Source organism: Symphalangus syndactylus, chromosome 12, assembly GCF_028878055.3.
Source record: "Symphalangus syndactylus isolate Jambi chromosome 12, NHGRI_mSymSyn1-v2.1_pri, whole genome shotgun sequence".
Taxonomy (NCBI): domain Eukaryota; kingdom Metazoa; phylum Chordata; class Mammalia; order Primates; family Hylobatidae; genus Symphalangus; species Symphalangus syndactylus.
In genome coordinates this window covers 39,968,492-39,987,254 of record NC_072441.2, presented here as the reverse complement: position 1 = coordinate 39,987,254, position 18,763 = coordinate 39,968,492, and the positions used below count along the sequence as shown (strand labels likewise).

At 35.3% G+C, this 18,763-nt stretch overlaps 1 protein-coding gene across 1 annotated transcript in view; it reads left to right on the top strand.

The window, feature by feature from the left end:
• The window catches only part of COL24A1 (collagen type XXIV alpha 1 chain), a 486,748-nt gene that overhangs the window by 77,466 nt on the left and 390,519 nt on the right, over positions 1-18,763 (top strand). The window contains exon 4 of the mRNA XM_063624268.1: positions 7,425-7,489. Coding sequence (XP_063480338.1) covers positions 7,425-7,489 — 65 coding nt within the window. The remainder of the gene's footprint in view (positions 1-7,424; positions 7,490-18,763) is intronic.

The following is an 18,763-nucleotide window of genomic DNA, read 5'->3' as shown; positions in this document are numbered from 1 at the left end:
GTCTCTGATGAAATCCCTGAGTTTTATTTTCCTTTTGTGGTGATGTTTTGTAAGAGAGGGAGCGCTTTTTAAAATCACAGTTCTGATTAGTCACCCAAAAACAGTTCCAGTTTAAAACTGGATCTTTACAGACACTTTCTTTCATGGGGTCTTTTATATGGGTTGCCTAATGTGAATTTGTAGAATTAATAAAATTAATGAAATCTCAAAGTCAGCTTTAGATACCTTAATTTGACATATTATCAGAAGGTCTCCAAGGCAGGCTATTACGGTAATTAAAGACTTTTATAACCAAAAAGGAATTTCGGAATATAAAGATCTATTTCCTAGATGGCATGAAATTCTATTTTTTAAAGTTGCTTAGTTATCTTTGTGTTCAAATAAATTTAAAAAATAAACTGATGTCTCAGGGAGAGTAAATGTAATTTATGGAAAGTACTTTTGAGTGTCATTTAGACATTCTGCTTGGTAATTTGTGAACAGCAGAATAAAAGTAAATTTTATTATGGGAATTAGAATAGCTTGTGCTAGTTTCCTTGCCATGCCTTCCAACTATGACTTATTTTAGAATTTGTAACTCTAAGTGAGAAGTAAAGACAATTTTATTTTCATTCTCATAAAAGGCTAACATTATTCTGTGATTCATTTATTCATCATTCATTAACGTATTTATTCAACACATGTTTACTGAGCTCCAACTATGTGCCCAGTGTGGTTCTAGGCAGTAGAGATACAATGATTGAGTATGACAGATCCACAATTGCTGCCCTCCAGTATAATAGAGGAAATAGTAAATGAAACAACCAAGTATAATGAATGAGAGGAGGTTATATACATAAGGGGCACCTAGCAGTCTTGGGTGGGTGGGTAGGGGAGGAAAGGATAATACTGGAAAGAAAAGGTAACCAAAGGAAATGAAATCTAGACTGAGACCTTAGTGAAAAGAACATGAAATTTTCCAGACAGAAGGAACAATAAAAGGCTCAGAAGTGAGACAGCACAGTGCATTTGAGGGCCTGAAAGAAATGAAGTTGGTTGGAGTACACATTCTAGGGAAGAAGTGACTGGAGCTGGAGCTGGAGAGGTAAACAGAGACCAGATTTGGAAAGGCCTTTAAACCATGTTTAACAAGCAGAGGTTAGGGAGACTTGACTTTTCTTGATTTTGGGATCAGTGTATAGGTAGAAGATGCCAGAGAAATTGTGTATCTGTTGAAACTCAAGACCACCTGATAGTTTCATTGACTGAAGATTATCTGATTCATTAGTTCACTTGAAAATCTTTATCTAACACTAGTATGTGCCAGGAACTTTACTAAGCTAGGCAATAGTTTAACATTCTCTGTGGTATTACTAGGACAGACTAGTTTAGATGTATTTTTCTTCCCTCCTACTGACTGGACTCTAGACACTTTGATTATATGAAGTTCTTAAGCATTTATCTCCCTTGCACTGCATGAATTGCTTGAATGCTTGGAATTTAACCAAAAGCTCTACAGATTGAGTACTGCTCATCTGAAATGCTTGAGACCAGAAGTGTTTTGAATTTTGAATTTTTTCTGATTTTGGAATATTTGCATATATATAATGAGATATCTTGGGGATGAGACCCAAGTCAAAACATGAAATTCACTTATGTTTCATATATACCTTATACACATAGACTGAAGTTAATTTTATATAATATTTTTAGTAATTGTGTGCATGAAATGAAGTTTTGACTGTGACCCATAAAGTCAGGTGTAAAATGATTCCAGTATGGCATCATTTCAGCCCTCAAAACTTTTCAGATTTTGGAGCATTTAGGACTTTGGATTTTCAGATTGGGGGTGCTCAACCTGTAGTATGCTTCACACTGGTTTAGCTATATAACTACCACCTGAGTTGAATTAATAGTCTGAAAAATTCATTGCAAGTAAGTTAGTGACAGTACTACTTTGCTCCCTGAATCATCCAACTTTATGTCCACTGCTGTGATGTTTTTCAGTTATTTTGAGAGGAAAGAACAGAAATTTTACTATTTCTCGATCTTAGTAGCTAGTAAAGAGCAAGATCTGTAAAGCTGTCATGACTTAGAGAAGTTTCTGGCATGTAAACGTAGCGTGGTGGAAATTGTTGAAATTATTGATGTATATCATGTGTGTGTTTTTCAGATTTGTTCACCATTTTCAATTGGTTTGAAAGAAGGCTACCAACTCATAAAAAGTTGCCTATTCACAAGATTTCACAAGTCCTTCTCACTATTATAAATTGAATCTATGTAGGAGTGAGCATCAGTAGCCTGAAGACATATGTTGTAATACCTGAGTCTCATGGGTACCCTAAGCAAAAAGATACCTCAGATTCCCCTAAAGCAACTTGGATCCTTTGAATAAAGAGGAAGTTGAATAGTTCTAAGAATCATCTAGGAACGATGCCTGGAATGGGTATTAGTCATTTACATGTTCTGAGTATGGTCTTTGGATATCTATTTTCTGTCTTATCCTCTTTAGGCATTTATCCTCACATGTCTGGTTATGTTTGGACTGTTGCTGGTGTCAAACTGAAAATGTGACGAGCAGCCAGACTCATGCAGAGTGTTTCTTATTTTGTTAGATATCAACATCTTGGGTTATATTTTTTGAGCCTTTATTAAGTGTTTGTTACCATATTGTTGACTTATTTTGGATATGGTCTGATTTTGTTAAATGTCTGAGTAACTATAATTCTATAACTTTGTATTAGTGACACATGGTCCACATATACAAACCAGTGAATGAAAACAAACATGCTTTGAATATTCAAAAATTGTTCGTGTTTAATATACCAACTAGACTATTTGTGGGAGTAAACTAAATATATGAATGAATTAACAACTTAGTAGACTATTTTAGGTTACTTAAATAGTATTGGACCAAAACTATAGGAAGACTTTACAGTTTTGTGGTTAAACAACAAACCCTTTATATATATGTATGTGTATACACACACACACACACATATATATATAACATTTTGCTAAGTAATTTGCTTTTTGTCTTTTAATGCCAGTATACTAATGTGATCCCATCATACACACAAATTACAGGATTTTACATTCGGAATGTAAAACACGAAAACATAAAATTTGTATTATGTCATCACATAATAGATGAGTCAGCTAAGACTCAGAAGAGGACAAAGAACAGCTGCTTCCCTAGAGGACTCTACCAACTACTGCTAATGTGGAAACTTGATAAGTTTTATTTGTTGAGGAAAGGTATAATAAATGTAACATCATAAGGGGGAAAATCCAAAGAAACAAACCTAGTCCATCAGACATTTCCCAAGAATCTTGGATTCATTAAATACCCATATACAATGATGGAGTTTGGCTCTTTATCAAACTGACTATGTCAATGAAACTTCATCCTTTCTCTGTGTACCCACTTCAGAGACAAGAAAGCTAAAACGAAAATTAAGAAAAAAAAGAAGAAAGCTTCCATATATGCTACCATAGCAGATTTAAAAAATTCTATTTCCCTTCTCTTTCTTTGGACATCTAACTAAAATTGCCTGTATTTTATTTTATTTTTTCCAAGTGTTAAAAGAATCAAGTCCATAAGGAAAAAGTGAATTCCTCAGTCACTGGGAGATAATACTTTTGATCATTTCCTTTTAAAAAGTATTTACTGGCCGGGCGCGGTGGCTCACGCTTGTAATCCCAGCACTTTGGGAGGCCGAGGCGGGCGGATCACGAGGTCAGGAGATCGAGACCACAGTGAAACCCCGTCTCTACTAAAAATACAAAAAATTAGCCGGGCGTGGTGGCGGGCGCCTGTAGTCCCAGCTACTCGGAGAGGCTGAGGCAGGAGAATGGCGTGAACCCGGGAGGCGGAGCTTGCAGTGAGCCGAGATTGCGCCACTGCACTCCAGCCTGGGCGATACAGCCAGACTCCGTCTCAAAAAAAAAAAAAAAAAAAAAAAAGTATTTACTGTCAATTTCATGTAATACAAGGGTACACTAGAGATAAAGATGAAGACCTGCTGCTTGCTCAGATATTTACTTTCATAAAACGTAGGACTTATAGGGGTATAGCAAAGTCATAATGAATGTATCAAAAGTACAGAGGTGGGGGAAAGAGTCATTCCCCTTTAGAGATGATGGGAAACTTCATGGAGCAAGTATTGATTTAATTAGGCTTTGGGTATACTTAAGAATGATAGGTGGAGGCTGGGAGGGCATTTCAGACATACACAAGGTCTTTCCAGTGGATGGAGAATAACTTTGTGTGGCTGAAACTTTGGAGATATCAGGGGTAGTGAGATCCACGTTGCTAAAAAAGGAAATTGAAGCTGAATGATAAGGGCCTTGAATGCATTGTAAGAAACTTTTCCTGTTCTTTTTCAGTTGGCTATTAGTTTTGGTTGTAACTAGACAAAGAGAAAGAGAATCTATTTCAGTCATTGATCTCTACCAGTCCATTAGTCATCAGCTTTCATACATAGGTACATTTATGTAAGGTATGGCTCAACTGATTTGTCATAATCCCCTAGGATCACCTGTCTAAAGAATGATGTTTGATGTGCTCAGGTTTTCCTGCCTCACACCAGGAATGGACTTGTTAACATGTTTATTTCCATTTTTCTCCACTGAGGTCATTGGGGAAGTTTATGAGTTTGTTGAATTGCTAAATGAGTAGTGCTGGCTGTTGTACTCGTCATTAGTTATTTTTAAGGGAAAAGTGCCTGTTGGGTTATTTCTATGCATCTGAGTGAGCCTGATTACCTTGGGCAAGTGAGATATGCTTCCATTCACATTCAACTTTCTACTTAAGACAGCATAATTGAGATGCACTATCCTTCATTGACTGTAATCCTAAGTAAGCAGTTTTCTAGTCTCACTGATACGTATCCTGCCAATTATATGTTGAAATATAAATTTGAAAGGTAAATAGCCTCCTCACTCAAGCTCTAAATCACATTAGGATACATCCTGGAGAGCCCACACATCATTTTAATCTTGCACAATGGTCCTCAACCTTGTTTGCCCATTAGAATCACTGGAAAATGTTTTAAAATGCCTGTGCTATGGAAACATTAAAATCAGAATCTCTGTGGGGCAAGGAGAGAAAGATCCAATTAGTAGTAGTTTTTAAAACTCCTCAGGTAGGCCAGGCGTGGTGGCTCATACCTGTAATCCCAGCACTTTGGGAGGCTGAAGTGGGCAGATCATCTGAGGTCAGGAGTTCGAGACCAGCCTGACCAACGTAGTGAAACTCCATCTCTACTAAAAATACAAAAATTAGCCGGGCGCGGTGGCAGGCGCCTGTAATTCCAGCTACTCAGGCTGAGACAGGAGAATTGCTTGAATCTGGGAAGCAGATGTTGCAGTGAGCTGAGATCGCTGCACTGCACTCCAGCCTGGGTAACGAAGAGTGAAACTCTGTCTCAAGAAAACAAAAACAAAAACAAAACAAAACTCCCCAGGTAATTCCAGTGTGCAGCCAAGGGGTAAAAAGATCCAAACAGGCAGACTTTATGTCATCTCTTGAGGGTCATTTATTTTAGAGTAGTGGTCCTCAGAAGGTAGTCCCAGATCAGTAGCACCAGCACACCCAGGAACTTGTTATAAATGCATATTCTTGAGCCCCACCCCAGACATACTTAGTTAGAAATTCTGGGGGTGAGGCCCAGTGATTGTTCACAAGTGTTTCATGTGATTCTGATCACACTAAAGTTTGAAAACCACTGACCTAGTGCAGTAGGAAAGGATTTCAAAAGGGCCAAATAGTATTTTAGGGTCACGTCATGTTATAAAATTAGATATATGTGATTTAAGCAAAAGTAAAATCTATTTAGATGTATTTTAATAACATTGTAAATATAAACACAGTGAATGTTCTAAGTAGTTTTTTCTCAGAGTTTGGTACACATACAATCTGCATTAGAATCACCTAGTTAAAATGTATGCATCCTGGATATCCATCGCAAATTTTTGAATCATAATCTCTGTGTTGGGGCCCCAAATCTGCATTTTTTACAAGTTCCTCAGGTGAGTCTAACATTTGGGAACCATCCATCTAAATGAATAATGCCATATATAATAATGTTTCATAGGCCTCATTACAATATATGGTTTAGTTATTTATCCATATCAGCTGAAATCTCTGCAATGATTCAGTTGATTTGTTTGTAGAGTTAGTGACAGTTGTTAAGTATTCTATCAAAACCTTGTCTTATAAGAGCTGTGCTCTGGACTGAGTACGGCCATAGAATGTTCAATTTTAAAATTACTAACAAAGGATAAATACCATTTTAATACAAATGAAATTCGTGTTCCATTATAAATAGTCTAATTTTATATTTGCTGGCTTAAGCTTTGTAAAAAGATCATCTTTCTTACATTAAGATGCTCCTTATACTAGTTGGTAAAGGTAAAAAAAATTATTAGTAATAAATAGAAAATGTACCAATTACTACTAGTACATCAGGAATTTAATAAAAAGAAATTAATGGTCTATAGATAGCTCCGTAATCACTCCTTGCAGTACTGCATTTTACAAATACATCATTTGAACAGTCCCTGGGTTAGAATCAAAAACAGAATCAGGGTCTATATTAGCAAAATTAGGTAATGAAGTATTGTTTTCAGCGTGCTTATCATCTCTCTTCAAAATTATTTCTATAATTTTCATTTTGGAGGTAGATACAGCCAATTATGAAGAATGTTCAACAAAATTTATTAGAAGTTTGTTTATACTAGCAATGTTACAAAACATTTTTGCTTAGATAGCTCATCAATACTAATGGACGTTTTAATTTGTAGTGATTGGGTATTGTGCTCATAGCTACTACTAATCAAAATGCTCAATGTTGACATCTACAGGCCATTGCTATTTTCAAAACCAAAAAATCATGAATCTAGTACCAGTGATTTAAGTATGATATTCAAATGGCTTTCACATATAACCATTAATTTAAACAAATAAATAGCTGGTTCCATTAATTTATAATAACTATAGTTAAGCAACTGTAATTTGCGTTATTTTTGTGGAAATTTCTATTACTTTGTATGAAATTGCATATATGGTAATTTAACATAATGTATGATAATAATACCACCTATACTAGTTCATATTTATTGAACATTTCCTATGGCCCAGTACTGTTTTCTGTGCTTTACATGAACTTTTTAAGTTAATCTTCAGAAAATCCTATGAGATAGATTTAACAGATAAAGCAACTAAGGCATAGAATGATTAAAAATGTGCCCAAGTCACACAGAAAGTGGCAAAACTGGAATTTCACTTCAGAGCCTTTGATCTTAACCACTATGAATATTAAAATATCCTGCTATTTAAAATAATTGTGTAATTCTTAATCTTGCATAGACTGTTTTGGATTCTATATGGTTGTAAATGTCCAACTAGTAAGTTTTTCCCAAATGCTTTTTTCTTTTCCTAGGAAACCACTTCTTCATTTTATTGTACTATGTGTGGCTGGGGTTGTGGTTTGTGCACAAGAACAAGGTAAGAAAATTACCTTTTAATTTATTTGCTTACTTAAAAATTCTACTTCCAGACAGCAAAAGTACATAACTTTCAACTCATTATAACCGTAAATTCGACATTAAACAGTAACAAAAATTCCACCCAGTACCATGAGAATGTAAGACTAAAGAAACCAATTTTGGGGGGAAATATGACCTTTAAGAAATTACTCATATCTTCCGTCTGTGAAATTGCTTACATTTTTAAGCAAACTCTATAAAAAAGAAGTTTTGTATAATAAAAAGGCTTTGCTTGTGACTTCATTTTAAGTGGGAGTTCTTGGGGGTGGCAAACTGTGACTGAATTACCTTTGCACTTCTTGATACAACAAAAGCATATAATAAATGTTCCATCTAGATTTGCATCATTAAGAAACAAAATGGAATCTGCATACTAGTGGGCTTAGGATTCTATTTAATTCAAATGGAGAGGTTTAGAAAATAAACCTAAACCTGTTTGTTTGTGCCTACTAGTTAATTACTCTGGTAGTATGATGATGGAGTTTCAGGAGTCTATGTATATCCTAATTCATTCATTTAAACATGATTGGAGCATCTTCTATTTCCTGTGTAATATCCTATTGCCAATGATTGGAAATGTAAATAAGATAATGTCTGTAGCATCAAAGTGAAAAAAATGCCTTTGTCAAAGGTAAAAAACATACCAAAGTCAAAGAGACAAATCCTAGAACTGTGCTGGACCTACAGATAATATTACCAAGGCCTCAGATTTTTTTGTTTATTTGTTTTTCTCCTCTGCCTTAAAGGTAGCAAAGGGCTCTTCTGCACAGAGCTGCAAAAGCATTAATTCTTACAGAACCAAGTTTTCAGTTGAGTGATCAGTTTGATGAACCCCTTGTCAATTTGATCAATTGATCAAATAACAGTAAGAAAAAGACAAGTAAACAAATTATGAATGAAATATGTGCAAGGTAGAGAGAGGGCAAAAAGGAAGAGTGGTACTCTGGTTGACCAAATTGAGAAGTAGATACAGATAAATGTTCTTTCAAGTATCACATAGATGAATTAAAATATTTCTTAGAAGACATTTTCTAAATCTCTTTAATGGGAAATGATTAAATTAAGCCACATGTCACATGTAACTTCATGAAAAACTATTCTTAACCAAGGCATTTACGTTACTTCATTTAGCTTGAAGTAGCCATGAAGAGGAGAAAAACTCTCTCTCTCAATTTATTGTTATTATCACTGTTACTGTTTCTGAGAACTTACTATGAACTACTAGTCACCGTGCTATCAGAATATACATTTACTTCACTACTGCCTCATCGCAGGGTTTTGTAATTATGGCCATGATAGAATTGCTGAAACTAAGATTAAGGAGAATAGGTAACCACCTCCAAGTAACAGCTTAATGAATGGAAGAACCAAAATTTGAGCTCATATTTTGACCCCAAGGTCTACAAATTTCTTGAAATTGAGGCTCCTAGAGCCACAGAGAAGATAAGGAAGAGAAGAATACAATTATTAATTAAATGTATATTTTGTATCATGTCCTTTGCTTGTACTTTACTTATATTATTGTAATCATCATAATAAACCCGCAGAGTGGGTATTATAGATGAAGAAACTGAGTCTCAAAGAAGTGGCTCACCTATAGCTTAAATTTGAATCTAGGTCTGTCCATCTCTGAAGACAAAACTCTTTCCCTTAAACATCCTCTAGCTTCACAGTTGCCAGCCACTGGCATTATGAGTTTAATAATTTACCAAATATATTATTATCAAAATATTAGAAACCGATGCAAAGAAAGATATAGGGAAAATTAAATATTTATGAACTGATTTTTTAAAAATCTAGAACCAACAAAAGGAATGAATGAAAGAAACAACATATTTCTTTCACCCTTAAGATCTCATTTATGGAATGTAAAATATGTTCTTTTATTTCAGGGCAAGCATCATAGTTTTCAATTTTATACACCTAAAATTTTATTGCCGGTTCTTAACAAAAAGAAAAGTCCTTTAGAAAACCTCTCAGACTTTAGAAAGTTGAATATTTTTGAGCACAAAAAAGAAATGGAAATAGTATATTATCAGAACTTAGAAACACTTTTTTCCTAAAAGAAATTTTCTGATTAAATTGGCATGATGCAATTTGTAACATCTAATCAGGATACTGGAAAACCATTATCAGATAAATTGTGTTTTTATATGATCACAGATATTATTTATATTAATACTGCTGAATATGTTTGAGTGAGAGATTATCCTAAGTTAGACTTATCAGAAATAAATATTTGTGTGCTTATGAGATTTTTCCAAACTTAAAAAAGTATATCAAAGAATTACAAGTACTGTACAAAGTTTAAAGGCCAAATTGTATGACAAAACATATAGCAAAAAGCAGTGTCCCTTCCCCTTAGCCACTCCTACTATTCTCTGCCCAAACTCTTAGCACCTTCTTTTGGTTTTAACATCTATATTTAATACTATAATATGTTTAAATATTATATTGACTTCCTATTATTAATGATGAGGACTTAACATTACTGTTCTGTGTGTCTCCTTTCCCTCCTTCTATTCTCTCAATATAGTTTTATCCAATTTTGGTTAAACTAATATTCACAATTCAGCTTATTATGACCATGTGCATATTTTTTTTATCCCTGAGCCATGTACGTTTATATTTTTTTCTTGTAAATTTACCAGATTGCCTCCTTTTCTGTTTGCTTTATGTTCTATGTCACTATCACTAAATCTCAGATATTTTGAAATATATTTTCCCCCAAAACACACCAAGTACTCCAGAAATTTGATTCTTTTCTTGGAGATATTCCTTCTGCATGCTAAAATTCTGCTCTGCTATGGATCAGTAGTTCTCTAAGCTTCCAGTAGAGCTGATACGTGTGTTAGCTGGAGTTTCTTGGAAGTCTTATTTCATTTTTCATAGTCTATTTCCTTATTTGGGTGCAGCATATCCTCTAGTTGCATCCTGAGAATATGCACTTGGGTGGTGCATTTTTTAGAACATTCCATTTCTGAGAATGTGTTTATTCTGTCTTACAGGTAGTTCAGGTGAGTATAAAATTTTAGGTTGTAAACATTATTCCCTCAGAATTTGAAATATTTTCATCTTTTGCCTTTTTTTATCTGGCTTGCAGACTTTTTAAATCTGAAGTTATATTAATTCTTGATCCTTTATATGTGACCTTTTAATTTCCCTTGTAATCCCTTAAGATCATCTATTTATCTTTGATGTTTTGGAATGTTACAATAATCTGTCTTGGTACAGGTCTTTTTACAATTCATTGTGCTAGGCACTTAGTAGGCCTTTTCAGTGTGGAAGCATCCTTAATTTTCCGGGAATTTTCCTGTGTTATGTTTTTCTTCCTGATATATTTATTTCCTCTTTCTTCAATATCTTTTAAATATTAAATCTTCAGTATTGGGCTCTTTATTTTCTTATTTTTAGATCTTATTTTCCATCTTTGTTTTATGTACTACTTTATATGAGATTTTTCATCATTTACTATTCCAAACATTTTGTTTAATTTCTTATTTCTTCTGTGTTTAAATTTTTTTTTTTTTTTTTTTTGAGACGGTGTCTCACTCTGTCGTCCAGGCTGGAGTGCAGGGGCGCAATCTCGGCTCACTGCAAGCTCCGCCTCCCAGGTTCACGTCATTCTCCTGCCTCAGCCTCCCGAGTAGCTGGGACTACAGGCACCCACCACCACGCCCGGCTAATTTTCTGTGTTCTTAGTAGATACGGGGTTTCACCATGTTGGCCAGGATGGTCTCGATCTCCTGATCTCGTGATCCGCCCGCTTCGGCCTCCCAAAGTGCTGGGATTACAGGCGTGAGCCACAGTGCCCGGCCTCTGTGTTTAAATTTTAAAGGGTTTTTTCACTGAGACTAGTCTTTTTTTTTTTTTTTCATCCTGTTCTTGTTTCTTTGATGCAATGTCTACTTTTATCTCTGTAAGGATAAGAAGGATGATTTTTTCAACTTTTCTTTTGCTCTCTGCATTGTCTTTGTTCTAAATTTTTGTATTGGTCTGTCTTTTATGTTAGAGAAGTTGTTTATAAGTGTGCAGCATTTCTGTTATCATTTAAAAGTAAGACACTGGCCAGATGCGAGGCTCATGCTTGTAATCCCAGCACTTTGGGAGACTGAGGCGGGCATATTATCTGAGGTCAGGAGTTCGAGACCAGCCTGGCCAAAATGGTGAAACTGCATCTCTACTGGAAAATACAAAAAAATTAGCCGGGCATGGTGGCACATGCCTGTAATCCCAGCTACTTGGGAGGCTAAGGCAGAAGAATTACTCAAGCCCGGGAGACAGAGGTTGCAGGGCGCTGAGATCGTGCCAGTGCACTCCAGCCTGGCCGACAGAGTGAGACTGTCTCAAAAAAAAAAAAAAAAAAAAAAAAAAAGTAAGACACTAAAAATATGCTTAACAACTGTTTCATGGGTAGGCTAGTTACCTGAGATGTTTCACATAGAGGATGATTAAGTAGAAACCTGTCTGACTATTTTGTTAGGCTACACATGTCTGAGGCTGCAGAACTTCTCTAGAGAAGGATCCTCCAATATCTTACTTGTAGAGTATAATCCTGGTTGCCACTGTTATTAGAGTTAAGTGATATAAAGAGGTTCTTGGGTTGATGGGGGCAGGATTGTCTCACAATTTTGTATGTCAATTTTAGCCAAATCCCTTCTCAATACAGAGCTTCCCTTCCATTTTCCTCTATGATTGATTCAATGTTTCTATGTCATTAACCTTTGGTCTCCTTTAGTCTGGAAGCTTCTTATACAAAGTTTCAATCCTCCACCCTCACATATCCCCAACCCCCAATTTGAAGCCTCAATGCTGAATTCATTGATTTGGTGCCTTCAATTCTTGAGCCTCTTCAGGATTTTGCAATATGAATCAGCCTGCCTGTCATTAGCATTTGCCTCCGAAGCCCTTAGGTTCAGTTTTTTCAGCTCTGGTAATTTCTTCATGTGCTTTTCATTTTCCAAAAATTTGTTGATATATTTTGTCTGCTTTTGTCTCTTCTACTCATTAACTTTGTTCCTGTAGTTCTAAACCACATTTCCTTATTCTCATTTGAGTAAGATTTTAAGAATGAGAAGAAAGAAGCATCTATGTGATTTGTCATGGTTTCAGTAAATTCCCTTAAATTTTAACACAGCTAAGAAAAAATATTTTAAGTACCTTATTAATAGATGTAAATTGTATATTTTTTATGTCCAAGTTTTAGGTTTAATCTAATGAATACATGATTCTATCAATTCCCTTAAATTTTAACACAGCTAAGAAAAAAACATTTTAAGTACCTTATTAATAGATGTAAATTGTATATTTTTTATATCCAAGTTTTAGGTGTAATCTAATGAATACATGATTCTATCTCAAGAAAAATTAATTATGTAAACCTGAGTTTTCTGAGGATTTGACAGATGTAGATACCTTTTCTTACCTGGTATGTGTATTTTCGTTATTACTTTGTGTTGGTGGGATGGCTGCCAGTGAGATGTTGGCATAGCTACAACACTTCTCTACAATGACTTGCACCATGCATAATGTGTAACTAATTCTTAACATGCACATCTTTCTCAGGTTCATGATCCCTAGGTGTGAAAACCGCATGTGTAAAAATCTCTATGTAGAATACTCATCTCGAAGAATTTCCCATAGAAATTAATCTGAAATGTGTTTATTGTTAACAGAAGCAGTTCATTGTAGCTGCAGTAAGTTCAAGTCCTTTCTGCACAAACACTTGTATGGGCACTTAGCCAAAACTTCTATACATAGAGCTTCATTTCTCATTTTATAAGTAAATTAGCATTTATCTCTTTATACAGAATAGATGTGCTATTTAAACTAAGAATACTTCTAAGAAATGATTGCCACCTTTAACATACCCAGTGTGACAGTGGTATTTAAGCACAGGTGTTCCAGAGCCAGCATCTTAGAGTTAAGTCCAGCTTCCACCATTTATTAGCTAACTGACCTTGAGCAATTTCTTAAATACTCTCTGAGCCTCATTTTTAACAATGCTAAAGTGAAGAAAATAACAATACTTACTACACAAGGCTGTCGTGTGGATAAAATAACACATGTAAAGTGCTTAGCACAGTACCTGTTACATAAGGATACAATAACTTTGATTAGAAGAAGGAGAGTACTCCAGATCCTTTTCTTTTCCCATATCCTCATAATATTGAAAAAATAAAATAAAACGGTTTATTTTAAACAGTTTCCTTTAGTTCCTTAATTCAGTGAACTGGAGCTAGGAAGCTGTATTTGAGTCTTGATTCTGACACTGACTATTTAGCTGAGACTATAAAAAATAATACAAAGTGGATATTGGGCAATTATCTAGTCAATTTAGTCAGTTTGAGTAAATTGGCAAGAAAAAGAAAAGTATGTTGAAGTCTGTATAATCACTCTCATTTGCAAATTTGGTGATTTTATTTTAAACAGTCATATTTGTTCTTTCCTACAAACTGGAAAGAATATAGCTTTGGGGACTTAACTGATCAAGACATATGAAAATTTAAAACAGTGAGAATTCATTAAATTTAAGTGCTATGCTATATTAACTTAGTTATTTAATAGTTAAGAGTTAACTCTGTAACTTGTTATAGTTTATAAAGTGATATATTACTCCTTTTTATCTAAAAATTAGTAACTTTCTTTTAAGTATTTTAAACTACCAATTACTAAGAAATGTAAAAATCTCTCCATTTTGAGGGAGTAAACATAATAATACAATTCTTCTTCTTCCAATTTGTGATAGAATATCACTGAATATTGACACATATAATGGTTCTTTGGTTCTCTGTACTTGTAAAACGAGTATAACCATTGGATCTCCCCTATCTATTTCTTTAGGCATATACTACATTCCCCACAGAGTCAATTGATATAGTCACTGAATTTAGAGTCAAAGACTTGATTATGAGTCATAGTTTTATCCTCTACTAAGACTTAATTTCACCTTTCTCCCTCCCTCTTTCTCCATCCCTCTTTCTCAATCTACTTCATCTCTCTCCTCCCTCTCCCTCCCCCTTTCTCCTTCTCCCTCATCTTTCTTTTATTCTAACTTGTGCTGCTTACTCTACAAGTTTCAAACGAAAGGCAAGTAAGTTTGGGCTGTCTGTGTCTATATAGTATGTCAGCTTTGTAAGCTTAGAAGACTGATTTTATTAGCATACTAAGAGAGGATCTATTTCTCATTAGTGTTTAACGAAACAACAACAAACGAAAATTGCGCTGATGCCTTAAAGGGGAGGTAACCACTTGAACTAAGCCTTGTAGGATGAATAAAGATTGGCATGAAGGGATATACTTAGCAGGGCTCTGACGGGATGAGATAAAAAAAAAAAAACAGATAAGCTTTGTTATGGCAAGAAATTCAAGGAAGAGTAAATACAGAGAGTGGAGAATGCTGTGAAGTGAGCAGATATATCAGTGAAGAGAAAAATAAGTAAGGGGTATGTCTTAATCTGTTTTCAGGCTGCTGATAAAGACATACTCAAGGCTAGGCAATTTACAGAAGAAAGAGATTTAATGGACTTACAGTTCCATATAGCTAGGGAGGCCTCACAATCATGGTGGAAGGCCGGGAGGAGCAAGTCACATCTTACCTCGATGGCAGCAGGCAAAGAGAGAGCCTGTGCAGGGAAACTCCCCCTTATAAAACCATCAGATCTAGTGAAACCCATTCACTATTGCAAGAAAAACATGGGAAAGGCCTGGTTCAATCACCTCCCACCAGGTCCCTCCCACAACATGTGGGAATTCAAGATGAGATTTGGGTGAGGACACAGCCAAACCATATCAGGGTAGTATAAAGTTAGAGAGCTGTCTCAAAGACCACCCTTACTTCTGACACTAGCTTCAAGTTAAGGGGTCCCCAAGACTACTCTCAGCCTCAGTAATACTTTAGAAGGACTCACAGAACTTACCAAAATTTGTTATACTCAGAGAGTTCACTGAAGTGTTATATTCACAGTTAAGAATACAGATTAAAATCAATATATTCACAGTTAAGGATACAGATTAAAATCAATACACGGGTTTAAAGCATCCCAACAAGAAAGAACAGTAAGTACAAATGCCATGAGTTTAAAATTAGTTGGGTGGGTTTAAGAATGAAGGAAAATACTAGTTTGGCTGGAGCAAAATTAGGTAAGATAAAATGATAGGAGATGTGATCAGAGAGATAAGAAGAGAATAAATGGCATAGGTGTCTTATACCATGGAAAGCCATTGGAGGATTTTGGTCAGAAGACTGGCATAATCTACTTTACACTATAAAAAGTTTATTCTGCCTGCTTGTGTGGTTGTGAGACTCTTCACTGAGAGAAGCACTCAAGTAAGAAAAATGAGATTTGGGGAAAATACATTGAAGTGGAAATGCTTTTGGAATATCTCATTTCTATTGGATAAATTCAATAGACAATTGAATATGCAAGCCCAGAAGAGAGGTTTGTGAGTCAGCATATGTGGTTGTTGCAGCCATGGTTTGGATGAAGTCATTAGGCCTGGTATTTATAGTAAAAAGATCAAGGCGTTGTCTTGGTGACACCACCATTTATTTTACACTTCAGAAGCAAATAAAGGAAGGAGATACAGTCAGTTCTGCTGTTAGGTAACACATACCTTTCCTAAATTTCACCATGTTAAGAAGTTGGCCTTAGATGACCTGTGTGCAAATTCTGCCTCTGCACTCGCTAGTTGGGTAAGCTGGGGCAAATAATTTAACTTTTCTATGACTTACTTTTCCTAACTCTCACATGGAGATAACAACAGTGCCTACTTCGTACAACTGTTATGCAAATTATGTGACTTAAAATATTAAAGTTCTTAGAATAGTGCTTGGTACATGGAAATTTAATACATGCTATAATTCTTATTTTTTAAAAATGTAAAGCACTTAATATAGTGCTGGGTTGATCATTAATATTCTTTAAATGGTAACTGATTTTCCAAGTGATGTGAACTGGATTGATTTTTTATATAGGGCCACTCACAAAACAAGCAATTTACTTCCGGCAACTTAGTTATTTATCGTAAACATCGGTATGAAATATCTAAATTCAACCCTGAATTGTAATTTGGTGATATCCAAGTCCAGGTGTAAATTAAATGTTAAAGAATCTGATCTCTGAGTGAAAGCCTTTCTTCTTTTTCTATTGCCCACCCCCATTTTTTTTTGTCTCCAGTTCTCCTCAGCTCCACTCATATGTGCCTTCTACCCTTAAGTGTTCTTTAGTCTCTCTTCTCTTAAGATCTTGCTAAAACACATTTGCTAAGTGTATTCATACTCAGGTATGAAAGCTTAAAATTAGGATGACAATTTGATGATTTCACTTCAGGTACCAATTTTGGTGGCTATCTAGAGAGTATTCCTCACTGAGATTTTTGTGGGGTAAAAGTAATACTGCCATGATTAATTAGTGAGATTTGCCAAGGGAAATGTGGAGTGGTGTGGGGAATATAATGGCTGAGAGGTCGTGTGGTGGAGCAGTCAGAGACCTTAAAGCCATATTGATTGGGCTCAAATGCAGCTCAACCGTTTATCAGCTGTGTGACCTTTACCAAGTTATTTAATCTCTCTGTGCTTCAGAGACTTTTCATTTTTGAAATGGGCGTAGACTTTAAGTATAAACTTGAAACCAAGAGATATTATCTTCCCACTTTTGGTCTTGGATATCATACAAAAGAAAAAAAAATGAATGAAATAATAAACTTAAAAATCACTTTCAGCAAAACTAGGGGACTAATATAATCTGCAAACTCCCAAAATGTGCTCAGAAAAGCAGATGCCATATGGAATAAGGTCAATAGTGAGATTCAGAAAGCACCAGCAAAACCAGACTTCCTGAAGGTGAGAAACATACCCCAAAATACACATTTAGCCCTTGTACACAAGTGCTACAGTGTCTGGGGAAGGCAGAAGCTGCCAAGGGGAAAGTATAATAAATAAGCACAGATAATAGCTAAAATGGATCAGTGGGGACAGATCTCAGAAAATGCAAAAATCTACTCACTGAGATGAAGGATTCATTATGAAGCATATACCAATGTGAGTGGATATGGAGGAAGGAGAATGAAGGGTTTTATATAGAGCTGGCTGCAGAAGTCCTCCTGGACTAGATTTGGTTTAGAGAAGAAGGTGGGGCTAGAAGCCATTTAGAATGAAACTGGTAGTACCAGAGCAGAGCCTTTGGGTTTTGAGACTTGGAAGTCAGAGCCCATCCTCTTCTTCCACCAGCATCTTTCTATAAGTTGCTAGACTAGGAATTAATGAGCAAAAGGAGTTGGCACAGCACCAGTAGAAATATACAATAAGGAAACATGTAAGGAAAAGCAGCAAAAATGAGAATGTACACACACAAAAAATGTTGCTGTTAAACCGACAAATATTCTGACCAAATATGTCCCCCTTATCACCTATACAAAGAAAGATACTAAGGCAGAAATGAAAGAACTCAGGGAAAAGTAAAAGAAGGCAATATATTAAAAGGATATGAATTGTGAGCTTGTAGAAGTCAGTAAAGAAGTCGTAGAAAAATTACCTCACTAATCAAGATGAAATGGGAAGGAGCACAAAGGCAAGTTATACTTTGTAGGAAACAGTAAAGAGAAATAAGAAAATCAAACAAACAAAAATGAAATTAAAGAACATAATAAAAAGGATTATAGAGAAATGATATATGAGACATATAGAAGACAACAATGATTCAATATACTCATAATAAGAATTTTTAAAGAAGAAAACCATCAACTAATGAGCAAAATAACCAGCAAACATCATAATGACAGAATCAAATTCACACATAAAAATATTAATCTTAAATGTAAATGGGCTAAATGCTCCAATTAAAAGACACAGACTGGCAAATTGCATAAAGAGTCAAGAGCCATCAGTGTGCTGTATTCAGGAAACCCATCTCCCATGCAGAGACACACATAGGCTCAAAATAAAGGGATGGAGGAAGATCTACCAAGCAAATGGAAAACAAAAAAAGGCAGGGGTTGCAATCCTAGTCTCTGATAAAACAGACTTTAAACCAACAAGGATCAAAAGAGACAAAGAAGGCCATTACATAATGGTAAAGGGATCAATTCAACAAGAAGAGCTAACTATCCTAAATATATATGCACCCAATACAGGAGCACCCAGATTCATAAAGCAAGTCCTTAGAGACCTACAAAGAGACTCAGACTCCCACACAATAATAATGGGAGACTTTAACACCCCACTGTCAGCATT